The 25,242-nt window shown below is 43.4% G+C and overlaps 1 protein-coding gene across 3 annotated transcripts; it reads right to left on the reverse strand.

The window, feature by feature from the left end:
- Positions 1-165: 165 nt before the first annotated feature.
- On the reverse strand, positions 166-24,802 carry LOC116383553 (uncharacterized protein KIAA1522 homolog). 3 transcript variants are annotated; one of them, XM_031847489.1, is made up of 8 exons: positions 24,526-24,802; positions 16,348-16,642; positions 6,716-6,859; positions 6,495-6,538; positions 6,264-6,390; positions 5,979-6,089; positions 1,936-5,790; positions 166-1,102 (listed from the first exon to the last, which is right to left on the reverse strand). In XM_031847489.1, exons 2-8 carry the CDS (start codon positions 16,616-16,618, stop codon positions 1,038-1,040), a joined length of 4,617 nt encoding a protein of 1,538 aa, XP_031703349.1. In that variant the 5' UTR covers positions 16,619-16,642; positions 24,526-24,802; the 3' UTR covers positions 166-1,037. The 3 variants fall into 3 exon arrangements, with proteins under 3 accessions (XP_031703349.1, XP_031703347.1, XP_031703348.1); XM_031847487.1 differs by having other exon boundaries at positions 16,336-16,642; XM_031847488.1 differs by lacking the exon at positions 24,526-24,802 and adding an exon at positions 23,463-23,766 and having other exon boundaries at positions 16,336-16,642.
- Between the last annotated feature and the right edge of the window lie 440 nt (positions 24,803-25,242).

Genomic DNA, 25,242 nt, shown 5'->3' on the forward strand with positions numbered 1-25,242 from the left:
ATCACAATTTATGTTCTAAAGGTTTAATTATATCTGTATTTGAATAGATCAGTCAGAACATGTTAATATAAGATTGCTGACAATTGGAAATGACATAATGCAGTGCATATCAGACCAACAGGAAAATTAGAAGAAAAAGGAGGCTTCTCAGTCAGTAACAATTTGATCGGTCCATAAATCTTTATTCTTTCCATTATAAATGATTTATTACATTACAGTGTCTGAAACCAGTTTGAACTATATATTATAGTTGTACACAAATATCCCACTGTTTTAGCAATAACTGAGGAAAGGCAGTGGCTTAACTAAAAGCAGCAAAAAAAATAACGACTCTAGTATTGCTTTACATGTCTGCTCATTGTTTGTGTGACATTAATGGTCATGCACAAAGAGAGCTCTGAATCACAAAATGACGTGGGATTCTTGATAACATAAATTTGGAAACGATTAAGAGCCATACAACTTGATTTAAATGATATTTGGGCACAACACTGCAAAGCAGACATTCTGTCTATAGAGACCCTCCTCTGAACAGGAAAACAGGAAAAATAACTTAGATAATATTTTTTTAACAAATAATTGGTGTGGAAACTCTTTTGAAGAAAATACAGAACTCTGTCGCACAGATCCATCATTCCTGGATATGTTAAATGTACAAAATCGTGCTCTATTTACAGACGAGCGCCCAAAAGTCCCATTGTTACAAGTACTGACTAAAGCTCTGATTCAGCAGGACACAAGTGATACAATCAATATCTGACACTAGAGGGTGATGTATTCCCATCTCTTGCAGCTCAGAGGACCCTCTGGCAAAAGAAAATGTGCTGTAATCACTCTTAGTAAAATGCTAAATGAGTACTTGAGAAAATTAAGACCCACACCATTAATGTAAAGTCAAAGGATTTTCCAAATGCAAGCTTTGAAATAAGCATCTCGTCTATCCTAATCCAGATTCTTGTCTCTCTCACAATGGCCAACTTGCAGCAAATTCAGTGTTGTTAGTAAGTCCTTCCCCAGGTCTCCTTCAGTCTTTACAATCATGTCGATGGCGTCCCTCCTAATTCAACAGTACCTGCTGTCCCGTTTGTTTTCTCTGCAGCATCTGATGTTGGAAGATTAAGGCAGAGTTAGTTTAATCGAGTCCAGAAGAGTTGCTCTCAATTTAAAAACTCATTTAGATTTTTAGCCACGCTAGCGCTCTGGGGATGGCAGTGTGTATGTTGGTTGGTTCACACTGAAATATCTCAAGAGCTATTGGATGGTTTGCCATGAAATTTTGCATTCATGTCCCCTTTAGAATTAATTGCAATCACTTTAATCTCTTTTCAATTCCTCCAATACTTTGGTTTATGACATACTTCATGCTGGTTAGCAAATGTGAGCATGCTAACGAGCTAAACTAACGAGGTGAACACTGAACCTGTTAAAGCTGCATTCATGCAATGTCGGGGAAAATGGTAAAAACAGGAAAATCTACATTATTCCACGTCTGTTAACACCACTGCTAACCCTGTAGTTACTTCATTGAAATAGCCTAAAGAAGCTACTTCTACGGTGTTACGTTTTTGTTGATCAGTGAAACCAGGTACAAACAAACTATATTTCTAAATTACCTGAATTTGTTCTATTTGTATTAATATTGTAATTTATTTAGATACTGATCTGTCTTGGAATTATAACTTGGGTGCTGACGTTAACCATTTTTCTGACTTTGCTGCTCACAATTATGGTCAAAATAATATGACAGCCGAAATTCCAGCATGCTGCACTGTCATTTTAAAGCATTTTAGCATGCTGACGTTAGTATGTAGCTCAAAGGACTGCTGTGCCAAACTACAGCCTCACAGAGCCGCTAGCGTGGCTGTATAGACCTTATTAGTCTTGTTCATCATTTCCAGTCCAACATTGTTTTATTTATAGTGAATAATCTCTTACCCATGATACTCTCTTGCAGTGCTTCCTGTCCTGCAGTTTGCTCTGTCCCTTCAGTCTCAATCGCTTTACCCTTCGTTGTGGGTTTCTTTGCAACAGGTGGTGGCACCTTGACTCCCTTTGTTACAGAGGAAACCTCCAGCTTCTTCTCTGTTTGCGCCATGGTTTCCAGTGCTGGCTTGGTCTCGATCACCACCACCTTGTTGCTCTTGGAGAAGATAAAGCTTGCCGTGCAGGAGGGGGACTTACGGAGGTCTACTGGTGATGTTGAAGCGTTCAAGCTGAGGCGAGCTGGAGGGCCGGCTTTTGATCTGGCTGCAGTCCTCAGGCGGATGGCTTCCTGTAGGTTCATGGAAGGGGAGGTGGTCATGGCAGGAGGAGACTTTTTCGTAGGGGAGATGACTGTAGTTGATGAAGATGCAGGTAGAACCAAAACAGACTGGGACTTTGGCTGAGCTGGTTGTGCAGTAACAATGGCAGGTGGTGAGGTGGGTGGTGGAGAGGTGAGTGGTGGAGAGGTGGTTGGTGGAGAGGTGGGTGGTGGAGAGATGATGATCAGAGACCTCCTGATGGGCTTCTGAGGAGCCTCACCACTGGCAGATGAGGTTGGGAGCAGATTGCTGAGCTGCTGCTTCCTCATTGTGACCTCTGCCTCTGGTTGCTTCTGAGCTTCAGGAGTCTCAGGGCTGCTATTGGGTGAAGGGGTGAAAATGTGAGCGGGTTCCTCCTGTACAACAGGGTCAGACATCAGTTCTGGGGCTTGTTTTTCTGTGCTTGAAGGACTAGACGGGTCCTTAATGTTGGCAAGATCCTGCACAGGTAAATAATTGTTTTCAGGTGCAGAAGGAGCAGGTTCTTGAGCCTTTTCTGGGCAAGGAGAGTTTTCGAGGGCTTGTGGGATAGAGACTTCAGATGGTGGCGAAGGGGGGGGCTCTTGGGTTGCTGGACTATCAGTGTTCTGGGGCTGCACCTGAGGTTGGAGGAGAAGCTGTAGCTGTACTGAAGGCGGAGGGGGGTTACTCTGAGGGGGAGTGAGAATACTGCAAGATGAAACTGGGCTGGGTTCAGATTTGAATGGGATGCTGTCTTGTGGAAGATCAATCTCCTGTTCTGACTTGGGTTGTGACGGCAAGGGTGGTGGAGGTGGCACACTTTGTGGTGGAGTGAGCTTGCTAACTTCTTCAGAGGATTGACAAGCATTCTCTTGAGTAGATGGAAAAGAAGCCTCTTCAGTGGAGACAGCTGTAGGAGGCTGAGGGGAGACCTTGATAACCAGTGGAGGGAAGATCTCTTTAACTGGTGAAGGTGATACCACCGCAACCAGTGTTACGGACACGTCTTTAACAAGGGGAGGGGGCGCCTCTTGAACCAGGGGAGGAGAGGACTCTTTGGGCCTCACAGGAGATGCGTCTTTAGGTGGTGGAGGAGGAGGAGTCACCTCTTTAGGTGGTGGAGGAGGAGGAGGAGTCACCTCTTTAGGTGGTGGAGGAGGAGAGAACTTTTTAGTAGTAGGAGGGGAGACTGCTTTAACTGGTGGAGGGGGAGCTGTATATGGTGGGGGAGGTGGGATACTCAGGGGTGGAGGTGCGGTCCCCTGGGATGGACTGGGTTCAATCTCTGTGTTCATCCCAACACGTTCTGTTTTCACAACTGATATAACAGACGTAGTAGTGCAAGAGGAGTCACTACCAGGAATGGACCTCTCTGGTGGCACCTGAACAGGTACAACTAACGCCACCTCACTAAACATTGGGGGAGGTGGAAGAGGGAAATCAATCACATCAGGCCCATTGAGGCCTGCCTGTGCCAGTGGTGGAGGTGGTGGGGGCCAGGACGACTCGGGGGACACAACAACTGATGTGACTGAAGCAACCGTGGTCTGTTGGGGAGGATGGTGCACCAGATGAGGAGAGGGAGATGGAAAAATGCGTGCTAATGAAATGGCAGGTAATGTATCCGTGTATGTCTTTACCTCTGAAGTTTGTGTGGATGTCTTCTTGGCTTCTTCTTCTTCTGTCACTGCTTCCAGCCTTCCTTCACGTTTCTGTACGGCCCTCACTAACATCACATTTATTATGTCACTTACTCTGCCTTTCTCATCGTTTTCTGTCACTTTACTGTTTCCTTTCAAATCAACATTCTGCTCAGCCAATCTGCTGTTCTCTTTGTGAATCTCTGCACTCACAATCCCACTTTCCTGAACTTCCTTTGTCTCCAGCACATTTAGGGATCTATTAACGGACTCTACTGTCACAGCTGGATTCTTGTGTTTTCTCTCTATCACTAAGCTCTTCACAGAGCTCTCTGTAGATGCAGAAGGAGACTGCCTCTGTTGTCTCCTGTCCTTTGGATTCTTCTTTATGATAGCGTAAAGGTTATCAGGTGCCGGAGGTCCCAGCAGCAGCTCAAAGGAACGCTTGCTGTGGGCCCATACCTCTGGAGGAGGGGCTGGAGGTGCATGGACTTTAGGTGGCGGAGGGATGTTGAAGAGTTCTCTCAAGGCCCTTACAGAAGGGCTGACGTTGACCGTATCGACCGTGTCAGGTTTGAGATCCTGCGGGAGTGGGGATGCGGTTGAAGCAGCAGAAGTGGAGCCTGGAAAAAACCTTTGAAGTGTTGCTAAGATGCCTCTCTTGTGGGGCTGTTTAGAAACCTGTGACGATGCGCCATCTTGGCTGGAGTAGCCACTGGATGGGGATATTATTTTGCTGAGCTTCTCTTGTGAAGCATCTTTGGAATCCTTTTCCTCACCCTTTGCAGTTTCCTCTGCTTTAAGTTTCTGGAGCTGGGATCTGATGGGACTGAATGATGCAGAACCTGTAGAGTCGTCCAGAGAACTGGTGTCAGCAGTGTATCCAGGGCTGGTTGTGGAGGGCACAGGAGAATATCCCGATCTGTTTTTTTCATTTTCCTCACCAGAGGCTGAGAGGTTATGGAGAGAGGATTCTCCTGCGTTGACCCTTATCTCTGCCAGATCACGTGACCGTCGCTTCATCTTATTGTGAAGGGAATAGGAGCGGCTTGGAGGAGGAGGAGCTCTCTTGGGTTTCATGACAGAGAGGCTACGCGCAAACGGCTCGTCGTTTTTAATCCCCTCCCCTTTAATAATGAGCTTGCCATTGGACGTGCATTTTGAAACCTTGCTGATGGAGGAGTGAACACTGATTTTGTCCTCTTTAGCAGAGGCATCTCCGCCCTGTGACCTCCTCTGTCTTGGGGTGCTGCTCCTGGATATAGTAGAGGAGTCAGATACCAAGGTCTCTGAGGACTCAGAGTTGCTCCAACAAGAGCTGTCGGACATATTCATAGGGTTGTAGCGGGAGGCGGAGGTGATGTTGGAGGATCTCGAGGAAGTGGTTCTGGAGGAAGAGGCTCTTGAGGAAGCACGGGAGGGGGGCGGGCTGGACAGCAGCAGACTGCTCTTGCTGACGGTGCGGATGCTGTTGTGACTCCGTCCACGGCTTATTTCCAGCACCTCGATGGAGGGTGGCAGCACAGCGTTGGGAATGATTTTGGACATATAGGCGGCCTGGGGTGACATGGTAATGACAGGGCTCGGCGGCTCCTGCTGGAGGCTGTTGGCAGTGGTCATCCAGGGAACGGCCAGGGACTGATTCCTCTGCCCACCTGAGAAGTCCGGACCAAGGCGGTGCAGCAGGCCAAGGTCATCCCTATGACCAGCATGGTCACCAAACTGCTTGAGTTGGTCTTTGTTGAGGGGAAGGTTGGTGTTCATGTTCTGAAGGCTGGCACTGGCTCCCTTTTGTGGCCCATCAGTGGTTGAGTTGTCAGTTTCACCATTATAGAGCTGTTCCTCATCTAACCTCTGAGTCAGTGCCCAACCCACTCTGTCCAGGCCTGAGAGAAGGCAGGAGAAGTTTATATTAACAATTGAGGAAATGGAAATGCAAAGACATCATCTATATAGGAGACAGTAACATAACCTTATTAAATACTATGATATTTCTGAATGGAGCTCATACAATTTAAATAGTAGTTCATAGACAGAAGTCTTTTGTAAGTAATATTTGAAATGAGCAGCTTACCCAGTTCTCTCTGAACATGCTGTGGGATTCCCGCAACAGTCTTCCTGTGTCTTCTCCTTGTCTTGGTCTTTTCTGACTTTTTGCCAGAGTTCAAGGGCCTGAATGTTGATTCTAGACACATGAGAGAAAACCACGATCCACTGATCTTTAAAACATTAAATTTAAAAGTGAATACAATCTGTGCATCTCACCCATTACATGTTTTATCTGTCATATTATGTGCATCACCATATGTTGCATAATGACCCAGATGTAAATAGTATTTTGCCCTTGTGGTGAAGTTACCTTGTCTGGTGAGTCCAGATCGGGAAGATCTTGTGGACACAGATGATTGTACAGAGACGACAGAAGATATGGTACTGTCGGTCATAAACCCTCCACCTTCGCCGTCTGTGTGGACTGTCATTGACGACTGGCAAAAGAAGAGAAATATCTTTGTTAACAAAACAAAAACATGTACAACAACTGTGCATTTGCTGTAAGTGCTAGGAAAAATGCTGCAATTGTGTCACTTACAATCACGCTTTCATTGTCCTGGAACTCTATTCCATTGTTTGATTCTGCAAGGAGAGTAATATTCAAAACATTTAAAATGGTGATTAAAATTCTTAGCAGTGTTTATATCCTCTGGCGCACACCCTCTTGAGCAACATGCAGACAGTTTGCCAACATGTTGGCATGGCACACCTCTAATTTAGTGCACAGGTGTGTGACTGTATCACTAGAGTCCTTTGTACCTTCCTGCTGCATCATTTTTAATCCCTCCAGGGCCTCGGAGTGAAGGTTCTCCAGATATTTGGGCCTGCTGGCCTCAATGAACACGTTCTCCTGGAGCAACGGGGGTGCCGGGGTCTTGTCATCGTCATCTCGCTTTGGGACAGCTTGAAGTAGAAAGAGGGGAGAGGGGATAAGTCTGGATCAACTCAAAGCTCTGTTTCTGTAACAGTAGATGAGGGGCCATATGGACAGGATGAGAGCATTCAGGTGTCTGCCCGGGACATTTAAGCACAAGTAGAGTAAATATGTTTGAGGGTTAATTACGAGAGTGTGCGAATTAAAAACGGCTGAAGCAGTTCCTTCCACTCATGCGGGATTAAACTCCAGTGACTGACTGTGACTTTTAAGAAGGGATTATCACATCAAAAAACTACCGTCAAATATATATGCTCGGTATTACTCATTTTCTTCTTCTAGTATCTAAAGTAATTTCCAGTGAGGACACTCGTTGAATTGCTGTCACATCTTGTTGCATCCAAATTACATCAGTTCAAACCAATTATGAAACACCTGAAATACCACATGTCATGAACCATGGGTGCCATCTAAACTATCAAGAAACCTGGATAACCTCTTCTAATGACTTGTTGACATACATTTTCAAGTCTAGTCACAGGTTTTACTTAGAAAGTGCAATATAAAAAAGACTAATGTTGCACTAGGTTTACATTTGCTGACCAACTGGCCTGTGATTGAACTTTGTGATCCAAGTAGTGGCCCCACGCTTCCAGGACAGAGTCTGGCATAACTGGGCTAACAACCTGCTAAGATACTTTTATGTAATAGTGACAGCTGCTCCACATTTAGCCACCGACTGTCTGCACTGTCGCTGTAAGACCATGCTGGAATTAGCCATGTGCTCACCAATTGCAATTAATTTTTAGCACTGCCTCTTTTGTAACAGCATTAGTGGTGCTCCAAATAACAAATGATCTATAAAGTATGCAAAATTCCAATACCTTATTCTATTTTCCTGCAAATTGGAGCAAGTATTAGTTGCTAAAGTAAGACTAAATCACAGCATGTTATATATCAGGTGAGTAAACATAAACTGACAGTTTGTTATGGTCCACAGTGATAGTGATGTCCACACTTGGATTACTTTATTGCCTTCCTAGGCGAGCCAGTTGATCCAGCCTGTCCTGGTCATACTTGAACAGCAGTTTAAACAATCAGGGTTTGAGTCATAAAGCAATCAGGTCTGTTGTCTTGTAATGTCAATCAATTGTGCCGCTTTCACTCACCTTTCCTATTGAAGAGAGTTGGAAAGCAGTAGAAGTTAGTACTGGAGTTCTTAGTCAGAAGCACGACCATGCTATCTCGTAAAGTAATCCAAAAGTACACCAAAACTATGCCCAAGTCGGGTTAAAGAAAGAGGAGCACGTATTAGATCCGAATGTGCAGTCCGTCAGTTCAAACAAACATCCTGAAAAGATCACGGCAGGATGACAGTCTTGCTTGTTTTTGATGAAGAAGTTGTTGTTGCCAGTTCAGATCCAAGCGGAGTGTTGAAGGTCTCTACAGCCAATGGACAATCAGAGCTCAAACACTAATCCTCAGCAGCCTAATTCCTGCCATCCCTCTCTACTGTATCTCCCCCACTCGCTGCTCAACAAGATACCCAGCATCCCCACTGTTGCTCCCCATCTGCAGGCACACTCGCCCCGGATTGGTCAGTCAGGGCGCAGATCAAATTGAGATCATACATGTAAACATTGAAAGGAAGAGAAAGCTGTTGTCAGGGATTTGAGGTACGAGGGCGTCACGGGTGGCTCCCCCTCACTTGAGCCACAGCTTATAGCACTGTTAATAAATAACACTACACTGCTTTGTCTGGCTGTACACCATGTTCACTGTAAAACTCGAGAAACACAGCAAATGTATTTACTTCCTTCGAATTCATTATGAGAATATAACTTTATTGTTTTGCCACAAGGGGGAGTAAGTGAATTAAAAGAATAGATTTCTTAGACCAGATTAAAAACATGTTTAAAAAGAGGCCTGCAGCTCCACAGCACATGGCCACACATGTGAATAATGTTCCCTATTGTTCCCAGCAGCATTACATTAGATTTGTTACTGTGCAAGGAGAATACAGAGGATGACAGACAATCTTAAATTACTCAGTTAATCAAGAGCTGCTATCTAGAGATGAATTTGATGATCTTGAGTTGCATTAAACACCTTTGTTTAACTTGTTTGAGTCAAATTTCTTCGATTTCCTCACTTTTGTTTCTTTTTGTTTCGTATTTAGGACACCTCAAACTCATCTTCTGCTAAGGGGTTGTTCACTTCCTGGTGCGCTGAGCAGAAATGACACGGAATGTATGCCATCTGAACAAATGGAAAACATTCTCATGGTTGTGATCCCACAAGTGACTCAAGACGAAAGCAGTTTACAAAAAAAAGAAGAAAAGAAATGAATCGCATGTGTTGCTAGTACATAGCAACAAGTAGAAAAAGATCACCATTTGAACAGAATCCGCTGCTTAAGTGGAGGCTTTGCTCACACATGTCAACAGAAAGTGAACCGGCATGTGGAGGGTAAAGAAAGTCTCGGACAAAACCTATCTGTTGTAATGATACAGCACACACTTGACTGGAGAGGCTTGTAGTGACGGGTGGGGCATGGCTGCATGTTAATGAGGGGCTCGTATTATCACTTGGTTCTATGATCACATTGTAATTGTGTCCAAATTAATCACTGACATATTAAAGGCACCATCTGCCACTGAAGCTGGCAGTATTAACGGGCTGCTAGTGATTATGTATGAACATTAAACTGATGTTTACATCTCGGATTTGGATAAACAGACTAAATCTAATGGATGTGATACCGTTTATTCAAGTTCCAGACTTCTCCAGTGAAGACAAAAATCAGCTTCGGGGGGGGATTTATAATGATATTTTATGACGTGAATAATAAGGATTTAAAGTAGATCATTATAAATGAGTAAACATCTGTTGGCAAGTTTGATTCTCTGGCAGAAAACAGAGACAGAAGGGTTCGGGAGGTATGTTGCGTCATCAACTACTGTAAACAAATTACAACCAGTGACACAGATGGCGGTCGAGAGTGTTTATGATATCAAACCATGGTATTACTTTGTACGTTTTAGCTGTGACTACTCATTTAAGATTAGGCGTACTTTTGTTTTGCCTATTGTCATTTCATTTTCTAGCAAGGCTTCAAAATCAGAGTATAAAAAATTCACATTTAACATGTAAACTGTGACTAACTGCAACATAAACAGTTTAACTCTGACCAACCAGCAGTTTGATTTACCAAGACCAAGTCTCTAAAGGCTTGAATGTATTTCATTTTGTCAGTAAACTGTTCACTTAGATGTTCTAGGGCTGCCCCCTCTAAGTCAACCATTCTGTCATTTTGGTTTTAGTCGACTAAGATTTCTTTAGTCAATCAGTCAATCTTTCATGTTGAATGACTTAATTCCAAGAAACTTATGAACACATCGCTGGTAAACACACAATTTAAAGTGGTGACTTTTTTTTTTTTTATCTGTCAATTAAATCAATAAATCAATTAGTGGACTAAAAGAGTGTTAGTCAACCATAACATTCTTTGTTGGAGGACAGTCCTATCATTTTCTGTAAAATTGTATTTCCATAAGCCTTCTCCCCACCGCCAGGAAATACTGAATCCTTAAAAATAAAGAAATAAAAGAGGAGAAAATAAATATCTGACCTTATTATGTGTAAATATACTGTTGTCAACTTGTAAAATACTCACATATTTTATTTCTAAAGTAGAATGTAAAACTCCTTCCAGGTTGCTAAAATGTGACCTCAGTGTCTTCAGTGGCTTCGGTTCCACCGGACAGATACGACAGCGCAGATATTATAGTTTCAAAGGAAATGGACAACTAACTGCTCAAAAGATGGGTTACTTCAGAGTGTTAATAGTTAAATCTACTGTAAAAAGCAACAGTTTGAGACCCCTGCTTTAGATAGAGCACCACACACACACACATTAACACAGACAAAATACCACTGGCGTTATGTGACTCTAGAACCGCTTCATGGGAATCAAACAGATGCATATACCCCACACACACCTAACTTCCCTGCCCTAACTTGCCCCTCTTGTCTCTCTTGTTTCGCACCGCCAGGCAGACAGCCACGCAGAGACATTATTCTCTTTCGCTCTGAGGGTGAAGTCTGCCAGGTGCTTAAGCCTCTCTAATCAGCACAAACCCAACTGAAGGCATGGCGATGACAGTGGGGAAGGGCTGCAGGCTCACTGTTCCTCTAAAAGCAAGTATCTACAGTCTGGATACACTGACTGGACACATCCTGGTCAGAGCTCGCATGCTCCATTGACTTGGTTTTCAATGAATTAAATATAAACATCTAAGCTGAAAGAAAGGAAGGACGAAGCGTGGTGTGACAAGGACGGCAATCCAGGTAACAGATACACCTGCATGATCTGGCACGCATGGGTTGCACTCAGACAACACAATCTGTATGCCAGCAAACCAGCACGTATCAGAAACCGCCAGACATATACTCAAGGTGCACCCATATGGACACTAAACATTTTGCAGGTGGCCAGTTTTGCATCACAATCAATGTCGTGACATCAGTTTACATCCTGAACCTCCCAACGGCCTTCATCCGTCACTTCACAGTTTAAAAAAGGTCAAGAGTGAGCGAACTCCTGTTCTCAAAGTCAATGTCATTCATAGTGATGAGTTCTCTCTCGATACGCAACTAATCAAATCCCATTAAAGAAACTGCAGGAGAATGTAAAACATCCAGGCCTGCTAGTGCCTGTTTAATGTATCCAAGGCATTGCCACCGGCTCCTACTATTAATAAAACAGCTCCACAGTCGTATTAGCAGAACAAGAGTGAGTAGAGACACAAATAATGGACCGGGTGTATTTAAGGTACAATTCTTAGTAGGTTGGTGAGTGTTCGTTAAATCACAACTAAAGAAAAAGAATCATTGTTCCATTTGTTACTAGATACTTAAGAGTAGAAATTCAAAAAAACAAACTGCTACAACATTGTAGTCATGCTAGCTGTGCGGTGGTGTCAGTCAGTCGTTGGTCCAGACTATCAGAATAGCTCAACAACAATTGGAAGAATAGCCACTAACTTTAAATTACTCCTAATGACTTTAGTCATCCCCTGACTTTTACTCTGGCGCCACCATCTTCAGAATAAATTAAATGGTGGATCTCCTCCCTAACACCTCTCGGTAGGCCTGTTAAAACACCAGGTTGTGCTGCTGTGAACTGGGCAAGCCCCTGTATTACATACAAGCAGGCTTATCACAGCTCCAGTCCTTGAATGCTTCACGAAAGAACAGCGTGTTCTCGGAGAGGAAAACATGAATAACCCAACACTGTGTGCACCTTTACTAAAGTCTAGTGAGGTAAAACCAATGAAGTTATCTTCTACCCTTTACAGTAAGCCCCATTGATTAAAAACAGTTATTTCACTACAAAAGTTATGACTGGTGACTCCAAAAAAATGTTCCAAGCCACAGTGTGTTGGCAAACATTTTCCTTCCGGGACAATAGCTTGTGCAGTTTGTGCAAAGCAAAAGTAACGTACGTATCTGCACATCTTGGCAATGAAACAATGTATGATTTCAGAAATAATAACTGTTGCTGTTTGGCTTAGTTTGAGTTTGGTAACACTGACACCAAACATTAGAGGAGTGCGAAGAATAAAACGAACTTGATGAAATTAAACCGGAGCGCATTATTCAGTTGGGACCAGCGGGCAAACTGGCACCTAGTAAACCTCTCTTACCATTTGCGTGACCTAAATATGATCTCCTCTGCCCTTCAGGTGTGGTGACTCTTCACCTATTGAAATGAAATCTAGTAAATACCCATGAAACCCTGTGATTATCAACAAGCATGTGTGCAGCTGTTTACTATACAGGTAGTCAAGTCCTCGTCTACAGAAACGTCAGCATTGGCTTAATTCTCACATAACACCCGAGCAGAGTGGGTGCTTGTGTTGTGTGTGTGCTTAACTGTCAGATATTTTATATACAAAGTGAGCAAAAGTGCCCCTAAAGGACAACACATGAGAGAATAAACAAGCGCTTTTCCCATGAAGGCTGAATAATGTTTGTCAGAGGTAAACACCTCTATGACGGGCTGGTTTCCGCCATGAGAGGCAGAAAGTGAAACGCCACAATGTGTCAGTTTTCTCAAACCTGTTCTCCTGCCCTTGTAATTGTGTCATAATCACAACACAACTACAATAACTACCAACACTACAGTACTGTAAACAATATTAAAGTTAGGCCTACCATTCTAACAGCAATATCATTTTCCATGAATTAAACGAAGGTTGATGTTGGCTTTGGCCAATGTCTCAGTGTTGTTGTTAGCCTGTGTGTGTGTGTTTCACTGCACACTGTGGTGTGTATAATTCAGTATATTCCAAATGGATCTAAATAAGGATGCTGTAACTTGTGCCTATATTGCCTCCTTGCTTTCTTTCACTTCCCTAAATGTGTTGCAAGTTTTCCATCAGTCTTTTACTTCTTCTATTATCTAACATCCCAAAGCTCAACACTTGAGCTCTACCTTCCATAAAAACACAACTTAAATTTTTCTTAAATTAAGGAGCGTCTACAACAAAATCTTCAACAAAAGCTAAACTAAATGGCTCATATGATCTGTCACCTGGCATGTATGCTAAACGCACACAAAGGGCTCTCTATTTCTAGCCTCCTCAGAGAAATATCTTTATAAAGCTGAGGAATGTGAGGAATCTCTGAGGGAGTGTTTCGGGTGAACAAGTGACCTTCTGAGTGTACCTTGGTAGGACTGTATAACCTAATCAGTCATTCCTTCACCTTATTTCCATTTACCAAAACCAAGGCCATTCCTCTTCAAAGCCATTAAGAGATCAAGATGGGATCAGAGCAACAAGAGTTGCATAAGAGAGGGATAGAGTAAACTGACAGCGCGGCAGGGACATGAATCGCTGTCTGACAGGTACGCAATGACGGGTATTAATAGTGTAAGGAATTAGAGAAATGGAAGAAAACTAACACGTGACAACAGATAATCTCTGTCTTTTGGCTCAGGATGAAACATTGTTCAGGTAATCAGAGAAGACAATGGGTTTACCACACTGAAAGGTCCATGAGGCCAGAGTTTATCGCTCCAAAACTTGCTACTGTGCGGTTCCCTATCTGGTCAAACTCCATAGGCCTTGTTTACAAAGAAACATTCCCACAAAGAGAACTCTTCCCCTAAAACATATTCTCCAAAACATTTTCAGAGAGTGATCCATTACAATTTACTTTAAAAAAAACACACACACAATTTAAAAACAAAACAAAACAAACTTCAGGTAAAGGAGGAAAGTGTTGAGGCCAACTGTAGATTAACTTCAACATTAGTTTGGGTTATCCTTAAGTATTGAGATATAAAAACATTTGAGTACACCGTGTTTGAAAGACTACAGAATCTGCTGCTTTGTATTGATGGGTCAAATAAAACATTTTGAAAAGTTGGTTGAAAGGTTGTTATATTGTCTAGCGCTGCAACGAACAATTAGTCATTATTGTTTTCAACACTTTGTCTATGGTGATCTATAAGTCACAAATGAAGGACTGAGGTTTGACACCAAGGCGATCATACTAGTCTCCTACACACACGTGATCCTCTATGGTACCAGTGTCTCGATGCGAGGAGGACCAGTGGGAGTGGAGGGGGTCAGGAAAACAGAACCCCTTGTTTCTCCCTCACTGTAACAGTCCTGGCATGGCTTTTAATTAACTGGCACCGTGCCTGCCATACCAGGCAGTTAGTGGGCAGGAGGCCCCTCTGGCATCAATACCGATCATCATCACAGGCTCAGCTGGAGGTATTCAAATTTCTGGGCAAGTGTGTTACACTGCACCGTGTCCTGCTCCTGCAATAAACCTCCTCTGGATGCATTTTGGGAATTGCTGAGAGCTCATTGTCCAATCAGAGGAAGCGTCTGGCGAAGGAGTGTGCTGTGGTTGTTGCCAGTACCAACAATATGCACGCCACACACAACACGTCGATTGCTAAGGCGTTCAATGGCAGCATATGTTAATAACTGGCAATAATAACACAATATATAAAGAATATTCATTGTGTCTGCCATCACAATGTTGGTTACAACTTTTTTTTGTAAATCCAGAAATCTACTCTTTTAGTAAGGAAAAGAAGGATTCACTGATGTGGGAAGTAGCCTCAAAATCACCTTGGCCAGAGGAGACATATCTTATCTCTCTTCACAGTTTACTTTTTCTGACAAACACTGCTGTTGTTTCTAACCAATAGTAGCACAATATACCCGTCTAGCTGAACTACAAGATCGGAGATTCTACATGGAGAAGACGCAGCAAAAGAAACAGGCCTCCGTCTGAAAAGCAATTAGCAAAGACTGAACCAAACACGGTGAGCGCTTTTCAGTTTTTGCATGAGCCGACTTAGTAGAAGGAAGGTTTTGCTGGTTGCTGTTTTTGTGTTTCAGGTATTACAACATGAAGGTGTGATTAATGAGTGTACAAAACTAAAGTTAGCACTTGCAGTTCACACAGGAGAAAACAGGACTGGTACAGTTTTGCATGCTGACATACGAGTGCACATATGCAAGCTTCAACAAGCTCTTGGAAAAGTGTGTTGCTGCAATTTCCTTGGGAGCGTGTGAACAATAACTTCTTTTTAGTTCACTGTGTGTGTGTGTGAGTTGAGTTTTACTTCAGTTGTTGACTGTGTGAGTGTTTGTGTACGTATGTGTGTGTGTGTGTGGCTGCACAAAAGGTCTTCCACCTCCAAGCATGGCCACATTGTAGCACCTTCACCCTCCACGTAACCTGAAGACCAGGTAAGTTAAGTGATGGTATCACAAAACACGACAGACAGAGATTTCTTTTCACGGCGAGCAAAGGGAGCCGAAGGTCAGAAGGCGGGTAGGAAGTCAGTTAGTTCAAACATCCTCGCCTGTGAACAAACACACATGCCTGGGAGCCAAGGAGCAGCATGTCGAACTGGTTCCCAGGACCTTATTCTTACTCGTCTTAGAAAAACACTGCTCTCTATAGAAATGTATTTAAATGTCTTTTAAAAGAGCTCTTTGTTAGGGTCAATACATTACCTGGCCACATTGGTGGGTTTTAGCCCATTCACTAAAAATTACTTCACTAAAAGTAGCGCTGTAATCTCATGTTGAAATGACACCACCGGCCCTCTGGAAGCTCGGAAATACATTTCCCCCGGAAAATGTTTTCGCCAAGGTGGTAAGACGGTCGACTACTCATCTTGTGATGAATGAAATTAGTAGAGGACAGCCTAATCAATAACTACATTCATTATAGTTTGCTTTTTTATGGTATTTGCTGTGTCAAGTAGTTCCTCTGCTCTTTTAGCCAACAGGTTGATGCTTTATTTCATAAAAAAAACTATTATAATGTTATTGTGGGTTGTCTTTGTTTCTGGTGAAGTGCCCCACCCAAGGAAATGTTTTCTTAATTGTAAAAAATACATAAAACATACTTTTAAAATATTCAAGGGGATAAAATAGTCAATGATCATCCTGTAGACTCTTACCATTAATGTTACCTTGTGAATGAGTCTGTCTTCCTGACTTCAGTCCTCCCTTGTGTCCACCCTGATGCCCATCCAAAGCTAAGTCAAGTGCAGGACCTAGACCCAGGCGTTTTCCCTTAGCATCAAGATCCTTCCTCTTCTTACCCTTCAGCCAGGTCAGAGCTTGGTTCAGGGAGCGACTGCGCTTCTTCCGGCCCCTCTTGCTGTGCTTCTCCTGGGCAAAAATATCAACCACGTCCTGGGGAAGCAGTTCCCCGAACCCCAGCGAGTCACGGTTTGACATAGCAACTCACAGTGGAGCTACGCCCTGAAAGAAGAGAAGGGGAGATTATAGTCATCATCATCATCATCATCATCATCATCATCATCATCATCAAAACATTACATGCGCTGGCACTCAGGTTGAGATATTAATCAAACGACCACATCGATTTCTAACGTTCCTGGCGTCTACTGGTTTCAATGCATTGAAGTGAATTTTGACATTTTGTGCAGTTGAAGCAGGGGGCTGTTATGAAAATAAACCTTGCTGTTGTGTTCAAGAAAATCACAATATGAGAGTTGAGAGTTGGCTGCAACAGGTTTTTTCGGATTACTGTCCAGGTTTGATTTCCCATCAACATAGCTCATTATTCACATGCTCGTCCGTAGTAAATGTAGTGGATGTAAATGTAAATGTTGGTGCTGCGTTGAATAAACCACAGAAGCACCAAGGTTAACAATGATGGATGACACCTAGCCAAACAGGTTTCAAGTCTTGGTAAGATGAGTTGTATCTTGAAGATAGGCTTTTCTTACGTTTTTTAATCAATCTGAAACATAAAGTATGCTTTGGAAAATGTAAAGTCAGTAAAGTAAATAAATCCAGTTGTACTGCACATAAACACAGCATCAATTAAGTTTCCATAGTTGCAAAGTTGTGTTCTTAGACAACCCCAGTTGGTATGTGTGTGTGTGTGTGTGTGTGTGTGTGTGTGTGTGTGTGTGTGTGTGTGTGTGTGTGTGCCTGCGTCTCTCGTTCGACCCACACGCTCAAACTTCACAGTTCTGCAAAGAAAGCACTGGCACCGCTCCCTTCATTCCATAACATGGAGTCATAATTCACAAAGCCGCACCCGTAAGACTCCTGCACTTTTGCACAACAGCACACTAGGAAGAGCTAGACAATGGAAAAGTAAACAGTCTGTCTGTGTTTACTATCTTATACATCAAGTTATTATAGTTGTTTGATGGAAAGAGACTGTAAGCAATCATGGTGGAAAACATAAAATTAAATAAAGAGAATTTAACACAAAAGTGTGCATTGAGGCACTTCTAATGAACGGTGTCCATTCATATATCAGTGTAGTTTCTGTTTCGCGTTGCTTGTGATGTTTCATTGGCATCCACACCCCGTCACCTTGCTGAACTCCTCTCGTCTGAGGCAGGTTTCCCAGCCTTGCTCCTGGGGATCTGTAGCTTACACTGGGCTCCTTCCAGCTGCGCACTTTATTAGATACTTATCTCCAAATAACAGGCTAAAAAAGTAGGCGCAAGCTCTTAAGATGACAGTTGCAGCAGCTCGCCTATAAGCACACAAAGACTGGAGGAAGGCGGGAGTGGAGTCAGTCTAAAATAGTTTCAACCAGAACTGAACCTTCATGTCAGTAGGATTTATTGCAGGACTCCTGTATTGGACTGCACTGTTTTAGCTGGGTGTACCTAATAAACTGGTAACTGTGTGACGTCTTCAAGGCAGGCGTTGGTCTTCGGCTATTAAAAGTAGAAAAAAAGTCTACAGCCGCACAAGTGCTAACATGCTAACACCGTCTTACTTTAGCATGCTAACATTTGCTAACTAGCGATACACATAAAGCTGACGAGAACATCTTTAGTTTGTATTTGCTCATCAAACCAAAGTATTGGACAAACTCAAATTCTGACCGGATGATGGCGCTAGAGGAAGAGATCAGGATTCATCCTCTGGGGACCACGCATGTTGGTACAAAATGTCACGGTAATCCATCAAATAGTTACTCCAGACTCAAAATGCTGTTAAATCTGGTGTCTGTCCTGTCCAGAAAGAGACGTATGCTGCCCCATATGAGAGACTTAAGATGAGTACTTGAAGTACTTGAACGCTTCTCTAAACTTTATACATATGTGGGCGGTTTTAATGTAGCCCAGCAGAACTTGTTATACACTGCCTCACATCTGTAGTGGCCCAGTGTGCATGGAAGAGATGCGAGGGGTGAGTTTTAGTAAAAGGCCAACAACAAGACAGGGCATCTGTCTTCTCCAGAGAAAAGTACCAGGCCTCTCCCTGCACTAAGCCCCGTGTTTCTCCTGCTCCAAATTACAGTCATTTGGGCATGACTAAGATTTGTGCATCTGTATTGGCTACAGTTGCCAATAATTCTCTCTCTCTCTCTCTCTCTCTCTCTCTCTCTCTCTCTCTCTCTCTCATTTATAGCCCGCGGGCCGCTCTCAGTGCAGCAACTCCGCGTGTTGTTTCCACCACAGAGGGACGAGAGTAATGGTAAGAGCTGCGGGACACGGCGGAGGACCACCCAGCAGACCGCTGTCTGTGCAGTCCGGTCACAAGGAGTTGACTCATGCCACCATTGCTGTGGTTACGCATAACAACCTACAATTTTCAGTTTTCCAAACAAATGTAATGAGGTGACGCACACGGTGGAGTGTCCTTTAAAATTCTCACTGTTTGTTTGATGACGTCTGTTTATCTTTTTGTTACAATTCCAGAAAATGTCGCGTCTCTTGGGTTTATAGGTAAAAGGTGACACAACCCTCTCTCTATAAGCTCACAGTCTCTCCTCAAAGTTAAAGCACCATGGCCAACATCTTAATTATAGTGTTGCTTCATAGTGCCAGCAGTGACTTAAACCTTAACCACACCTCTTAATTCGTAAAAGCTGATGCACAAACTACAGGCACGCTTTAAAATCAAATTTGTTTTTGGGGTTCCGAAACCTCCACCAGCATTGCCTACACTACACACATCAGGGTGTCTCAAGTTATCAGAAAGATCATGATCAACTCATAATGCCTAAGCTGATTTACAAACAAAGTTGAATGTTCCCTCTCTCTCACACACTCTAAACCCGCTGTGGTTTCCCAGCCCAGCCCCAGTACTGCCGGAGCAGGCATGTGTTCCAACACGCTGTTTACTTATCCTTTACAAAAGACGCCAGGCTTTCACATTGAACAGGAGATACCGCTCACACACAGCAAACCTCAACGCAGTGTGTCAATAGCTGCAGCACTGACTGATTATCTGACATTGACAGCAGTGTGTGCATACACATCAGGATGAAGTAAACCTGATAATAGTTTACACACGGTCAGGAAACGGACTGCGAGACTCTGTGAGCATATCTGGAAATGACACTTTTCCACTGTGTATTTTTGACAGCTATATGTCCTGGAAAGGAGCTTGAGGAGATAAATTCCAGAGCAAAAGGGGCTCTCTTCTCCAGTTTTACCGTCAATAGACTTCCAGCGAAGCACTTACACCTGCCGTGCCTAAAGCAAAACTGAGTAGCATAGCTTACTGTGCAAATCCAAACCGAAACCCATGAATATACCAAAGATGTCAATCTCACAATGGGCTCTACTGTAACTCCATTTGACAAACTGGTGCGTAAACAGAATGAGGAAAATGGTAAAAGGACTTGGACTTGTATAGCGCTTTTCTAGTCTTCCGACCACTCAAAAGCGCTTTATCACTACATGTCATTATTCACCCATTCACACACTGATGGCAGGGTCTACACCGTGCAAGGTGCCACCTGCCCATCAGGACAAAATAGCTTTCATACCCATTCACACACCGCAGGCACAGCCTACGGGAGCAATTTGTCTTGCCCGAGGACACATCGACATGGACTACCAGTCATTGTCTTTGATTATCAAGATATCGCGATACACAATTACGTTGTCTGAATTGATAAAAAGCACATACTGACTAACTAACATTTTGCACTAAAGTTCCTAAATAAATGAGAAAATATTCAGTACTTTTCATTTGCCGGGTACTTAGTTCACACAGGAGTATATAAAACCATGTGTTTATTTCATAAAGACTATTTATGTTATTACCAGCAAACATGCTGCATCAGTTTCAGTAAGTGCCAAGACTCTCTTCTCTCCATATTACACACACACGTACGTACGTATATATATATATATATATATATAGAGTGGGAAATATGAACAATGTGAATTTCACAGGCAGTGGTGGGGACGAGGGAGGGTGGGGGTCTCCAGGAAATGTAACTTTGAATGCGGTGAGTCACACAGGGAAGCTGACGGAGCGCACTCCAATGCCTCACAGGGGATAAGGCAAAGCCGAGAGGGAGCGGCCTGCGATACAGGCAGCCACCTTTGTTTGAATTAGGACTGGCTCAGTTTGACCAGGAGGCCGTTCACATCTACGCAAGAGCTGCCGGGATTCACATGGCAGGATTTAGCCGCCAACAAGCGAAGGCTAAGTTCAGACTGAATGTGGTTAGACGGAAATACCAGATTAACAAGGTTAATGTTCTCCTGTTTGTGGGGGGAAAAAAAAACGAGGTTTTTGTTCTGTTGTAGTCTCCCTGCTGAGATATTCGGAATATCCTTTCCAGTAACCAGTAGCCAGTTTGGGCAACAACCGCTTTTTTTTTTTTTCAAACCACACTTAAGAGTGACTCTCTTAACTAACTGGCGAGTCTTCAGCACTGTAAAAACTAGTGTTACCGTTCGGCACCTGCAGGCATCAATCAGGGCGTTGGCTGTCATCTCAAGGCATTATCAAACAAAGAGGAGCATGTCTGCTACTAAAGAGCGAACTCAAGCAACCCTGTCTGGGCTCCAGCTCTCCACACTCACTGTAGAAGAAATGCACTGAGATAGAGGATGAGGCCACAAACTGGAAACGCTCAACCCCACGGCTTCAGGGGAGAGCTTTGTGGGAGTCAATGAAAGATTTCCCATCTTAAGAAAAGTAGTTTTGTATTGACAGAGAGGATTACAAGAAACATAACTAATGAGACCAAGTAGCTCATGAAAACTTTGTTTCAAGAGTTGGGTTTCGGGGGGTGGCCACAAGTTTCCTGGTTCCACACCAACGTATCAGCGTAGACACAGTGGCGAAGGTCTCGGGACAGAAACACAAGGCCTTACTGACATTATGTGGTCCCTTTGTTTTGCTGCAGAAAGGATAGTTTCTGAAAACGACCATGTAGGTAATGCCAGTGTTAGAAATAAACACAACGACGCCATAAGACAATAATGACACAAATAAACCAGAATGCTATGTAACTGAACTCACTGAGCTTATAGACACTGTGCGTGCGTGTGCGTGTCTCAGAGATCTGTGGACGGGGTAATTCAAGTTGGCGCAATGCAAGGCCGCTGTAGCCATGCAGCAGCTTGTCTGGTAAGAGCAGCGGCTGCATTCCTGAGAGATTGATAATTACCGACTGAGAAACTCTTCACTCCAATTCTGCTTTACCCCCCCTCTCTTGTTCTCCCTCCCTGCCACACATCCCTCATACAGTACAGTGGCCTCGGAGACCGAGCCATGAAAGAAAAAGGATAATGGCTGGCGCATGGGAGTCATTTTGAGATAAGATTATAACAGGGGGTTGTGTGCACTGCCCAAGGTAATTGTTGACTGTGTATGCTTTTTAGAGGGGAGTCGCAAATAATCTAACTCAATTGAAACAGGACGGATTTTCCTTTTACAGACCAAGTGGAAAGATATGCATCACAGTATGAAAAATAAATGAATGCATATACGGTATAATATATATAAACATATATTTACACACAAAGACTGTATTTTAACGATACTTTGTGAGAATTGCAATTTCCTGTTAAGTGTTTTTTGTTATTTTCTATCTGTCTTGATATCTGACAATATATTCTCAAGACCTTTGCATTAAATGTGTTCAGTGTATTGCAAGCCTTATTACCTAAAATGTTTCTATTTAGGGCTGCAACTAATGAGCATTTTCATTAACAAACAATCTGCTAATATTTTTCTTGATTAATCAGTTTGTCAATGTCAAAAAATGTGAAAAAGGCCCATTATAATCCCCCATAGTCCACGGGGGCTGTCAGTTGGGATTTTTTGGCATTTTTGCTTGAAAATGACTTAATTGATTATGAAAACAATTGCTGCTTAATTATCTGTGAACTAATCAATTCATTGACTGATTGCTTCAGCGCTAATGAGCTGCTGATATACTTTGTCAACAATGCATAAGAAGTGCACCTCCCTGGTACGTGACTGTTTGAGTCCCTCGAATCCCATTTTCCACTGTTTCCTTCTTCGTTTATTTCCAAAAACAGGACAGAACAATAATGCACATTTTACTTTTCTGTCGCGGTTGAAGAGGCGACAGCCAGCAGAGAGACAGAGGCGGAGCTCTGTTGAGTGTGTTGTTTGCTTTGCATACAGGGGTTGCCAGGGGTCCAAGTCTGGACTGCAGCCTTCTGTGGAGCTTAAGACCCCTGAACTGACAGGTCAGTGAGGGGTGAAAAAGAAAATATTGTGCAGCAGTGGTGACCAGCTCTCAGCGAAGGCAAACACAGCCGGACACTAGGGGTTTGAAAATACATCCTGGCATCTCAGTGTGTCTGCTCTACACCGGGTTAAAACTAAAACTCTGTAGCTGCTTTAAAATCCTTTCAATCTGTCTTTCACTCAGTCCGACAGTCGCCTGACTGTGTGGGAATACATTTTTTTTTTTAAAGTCCTCCGTTTAGACCAGAACTTATGTGAACTCTCAGAGAATCAGAAAATAAAGAGTCTAGGATGTAAGAGCAGAAGACAAACAGGGCCCTCTTGACCGCAACAGCTATTGATTCAATCAATCAGAAGTATTGATGAGGACTCACAGATGAGTTACTCATCAGTGAGTCCTTGTGTTTACCGGCACTCTGTGTCCCACTCATCAGGAGAGTTTCCTCTCACTGCAGGCCTGCATGACACACACATAATCATGAGTCTTTGTTCGTTACGACACAAATTGTTCGTCCCGCCGCCCTCTCTTGACCAACGGCTTTCCTCTTTCCTCCACTGAACGGCCACTTCACCACTGATGGATGAACACGGTAAACGACAGAGAAGTGGAACCTACCTGGCTGCACCATCTCCCGACTACAGAATGCGCGCTCATTCTGTCTTTCCAGTGACTTCCCTATGTCCATCCCTCATCTCTCACTGCCTCTTGTGTTATCACTCCGTCTCTCCCTTGATCTTCCTCTGAATCTCAGGTATCTACCGGTCTCTGCTGTACCTCTAATGCTTTCATAACACACCTGTAATCTCCATGGGTACAAGCCCTGGCTTGGCAGGCTGGCGAAGAAGGAGCACCGGTACGCGACACGCCCTTACTAAACAAATGTCTCAGCCTCGCCTACCAGAGGGTACAAGAGGTGAACTTGAAGCCATGGAGCCTGGGGGGGGGGGGTCCATCAACCCTTGATCGCTGGAAGTGCTGCAGAGTTTTCAGAAAAGTTTGCATTTGGAGCTTCCAGTCCAAAGTGCAGGAGAGGCAGCAGACAAACAGAGAGGTGGAGACCCCCGAAGAGAGGTGGTCCTGTTATCTCTGCTCGGGTCTATGTGAGAGCAGAGACTCATTGATTTGGCATAAGTTAAACCAAGTGTCAGAGCACCATGCTGCAGTCATTTGCTGCTGGTGTCAGTGACAGGGAAAAAACACACAATAGTCTTCATTGTCATAAGCTAAGAGACGCACTTACTGGTCTTAAATTACCTTTTGCTTAGGATCCCTCAAGGCCAAGCAAAGCAAATCTCCCACACCTAGTTTTTCATGCATGCCTCTTACTCAGCCTGGATCTGTTGCCATCCATTTGCATCTCACTTTATCTTATCAAATTCTGTGGGGCTTTTTTACATATTGGGACTATTTTCTTTATTTTAAAGACTGATCTCATATTTTCTTCATATTGCAGCAAATTAGTCAGACAACAGGCAACAGCTTCACTTAAATGTACTTAGGCACCCTTAAAAGTCGACTGAGTTGATCTTGGTACCACTTTAGTACTGTCATTTGAACTTTATGAAAGACACAGCCTACGAGGCTTTATGTGGAGGGATTAAAATACATAAAAGGGCACAAAAGAGTGCACTTTTCTGTTGTTCACAACGACAAAACATAAACGAACTGTTCCGCTCACCTTAACGAACTTTTATGAGCCAGAAGGATTGAGTCAGCCTCTCTCCATTTGAAGCGTCTCCCTGCTGCGTCTTTCCTCTCCAACGCAAGACTTTCACCGTCCGAAGGAAAACTTCAGGTGAACATTTCCGCAAAAAAAAAAAAAAAAAAAGCACTTCAGGAAGCGACTGGAGTTGTGGATTTGTTTGTACCCACGGGTACAGGTCCGTTTTATTTTGGATGTCGGCGAGACTAACTTCTCCCACTACTGTCAGTGCCTGTTTGTCTGCGCGGACGCTCCAGCGGACCGCAGAGGGGGAAGTGGGGAAAACTTGCCGTCGACGTGCAGCTCCCACCTGGAGGAGGCTGAGCGCGCGCAGGTGAGAGCGCGAGGCTGCGGTCGGTGATGTGAGGACATCTAGCGGCGAGACACGGGAACAACAAGTAACACGGAGCAAGAGAAGGAGATAGTGGGTTCTCTTTTCCCCGCACACGTTTCATCAGCAGCTTTTTTTATGCAAAGAACATTTCTCCCGAAGGAATGTTTAGAATGGGTATGCACATCTGGATGTTAACTGTTTTACATGCACACCATATGTGATAGTGAATGGCAATACCTGACAGTTAATAGAAAGGATACAAATCACAATGAATTTAAATACCATTTTTATTCACGTAAAAAAATAATCATATTGTTTGACAATGATCTAAATTAGGCCTAGAGTTCAAATGTAACCAT

This window comes from Anarrhichthys ocellatus, unplaced genomic scaffold, assembly GCF_004355925.1.
Source record: "Anarrhichthys ocellatus isolate YVR2014 unplaced genomic scaffold, GSC_Weel_1.0 scaffold7, whole genome shotgun sequence".
NCBI classification, from domain to species: Eukaryota; Metazoa; Chordata; class Actinopteri; order Perciformes; family Anarhichadidae; genus Anarrhichthys; species Anarrhichthys ocellatus.